Source organism: Arachis duranensis, chromosome 5 (genome assembly GCF_000817695.3).
Source record: "Arachis duranensis cultivar V14167 chromosome 5, aradu.V14167.gnm2.J7QH, whole genome shotgun sequence".
Taxonomy (NCBI): Eukaryota; Viridiplantae; Streptophyta; class Magnoliopsida; order Fabales; family Fabaceae; genus Arachis; species Arachis duranensis.
In genome coordinates, this window is record NC_029776.3 from 22,227,339 (window position 1) to 22,228,387 (window position 1,049).

The window sequence follows — 1,049 nt, forward strand, 5'->3', positions numbered from 1 at the left end:
CGTCCAGCTCGGGATCGGCTCCGAAGCACGTGGAAACGACGTCGTCTCTCTTGAAAAGGTCGTTTTCGCGGCGAATTTCCTCCAACAAACACGCGATTTCTGGAGGTGCGCCGACCTAACACAAATGAAAAAAAAAAATATTATAACCGTTTTCTGTTGAGCTGTTAGGACGGTTATACACACGGTTGCAAAAATTGAACTGAATAACTGAAAGTGATGGCTGTGTCGTTTTTTCTACCTTCTGGCAATCGATGTAGGCTTGCAGGAGGCGAGGGTAGTGAGGATGAGAAGCGATTTTAGCTTTCATCATGGTCGATGCCATGGCCTCGTTGTTGTGCTGTGGTTGCTGCTGTTGAATTCCAGCGGCAGAGAGAAGCTCGTCGGATCCGAGCATAGGAATCGTAGCTGCGGCGGCGGAGGCGGAGGAGGACGAGGAAGCGGACATGAGGAAGCTGTGGTAGTCGGCAGGGAAGATCAGATTCTCCGGCGTCATGAGGGCCTTGTCGGCGTACTCCGCCGTCGACGGCACTCCGTACATTTCCTCCATGACCGCACACCAAAACGCTGCGTTTTGGCTCCTTCCTTATCGCAATTTCTTCTTATGGTTCAGGTTCTGCTGCTGCCAGAGCCCAGAGACGCACGCAGTCTTCAAGGAGAAGAAAAATATAAAAAACACAGAATAATTTATTTTTTTATTTTTATATACACTCGCCGCACTCTCACATCATCATCATAAAGCTACAAGATTATGTTGGGGATTATCTAATTTTATATTAGTAAGTATTTGTTTAATTAAACTAACTTTTCTTCGGAGGACTGCTAATTATATTATTATATTATAAATTGTAAATAAACTTAATGTTCAATTTGGATCAAACTAGTTTAGGATAAAGAAGATGCGAGGAGCGGATTTAGAAAGAAGAGAAGGGAGAGAAGTTGAAGAACATAACTAACAAGTTAGAATTAGGAAAGATCACTGTGGAGTTATTTACCTCTCCGAGGGTAGTCAAGCGCACATTTCATGTTTTTTTCTTCTGTTTTTTACTTTT

At 43.5% G+C, this 1,049-nt stretch overlaps 1 protein-coding gene across 1 annotated transcript in view; it reads right to left on the bottom strand.

Annotated features, from left to right (window-relative positions):
- The window catches only part of LOC107488805 (homeobox protein knotted-1-like 6), a 9,381-nt gene extending 8,739 nt beyond the window's left edge, over nucleotides 1-642 (bottom strand). Inside the window, exons 1-2 of the mRNA XM_016109583.3 lie at nucleotides 239-642; nucleotides 1-115 (exon numbers count right to left, since the gene is read on the bottom strand). The exon at nucleotides 1-115 is cut by the window's left edge and continues 1 nt beyond it. Of these exons, the coding sequence (XP_015965069.1) occupies nucleotides 1-115; nucleotides 239-547 (424 nt within the window). The 5' untranslated portion in view covers nucleotides 548-642. The remainder of the gene's footprint in view (nucleotides 116-238) is intronic.
- Between the last annotated feature and the right edge of the window lie 407 nt (nucleotides 643-1,049).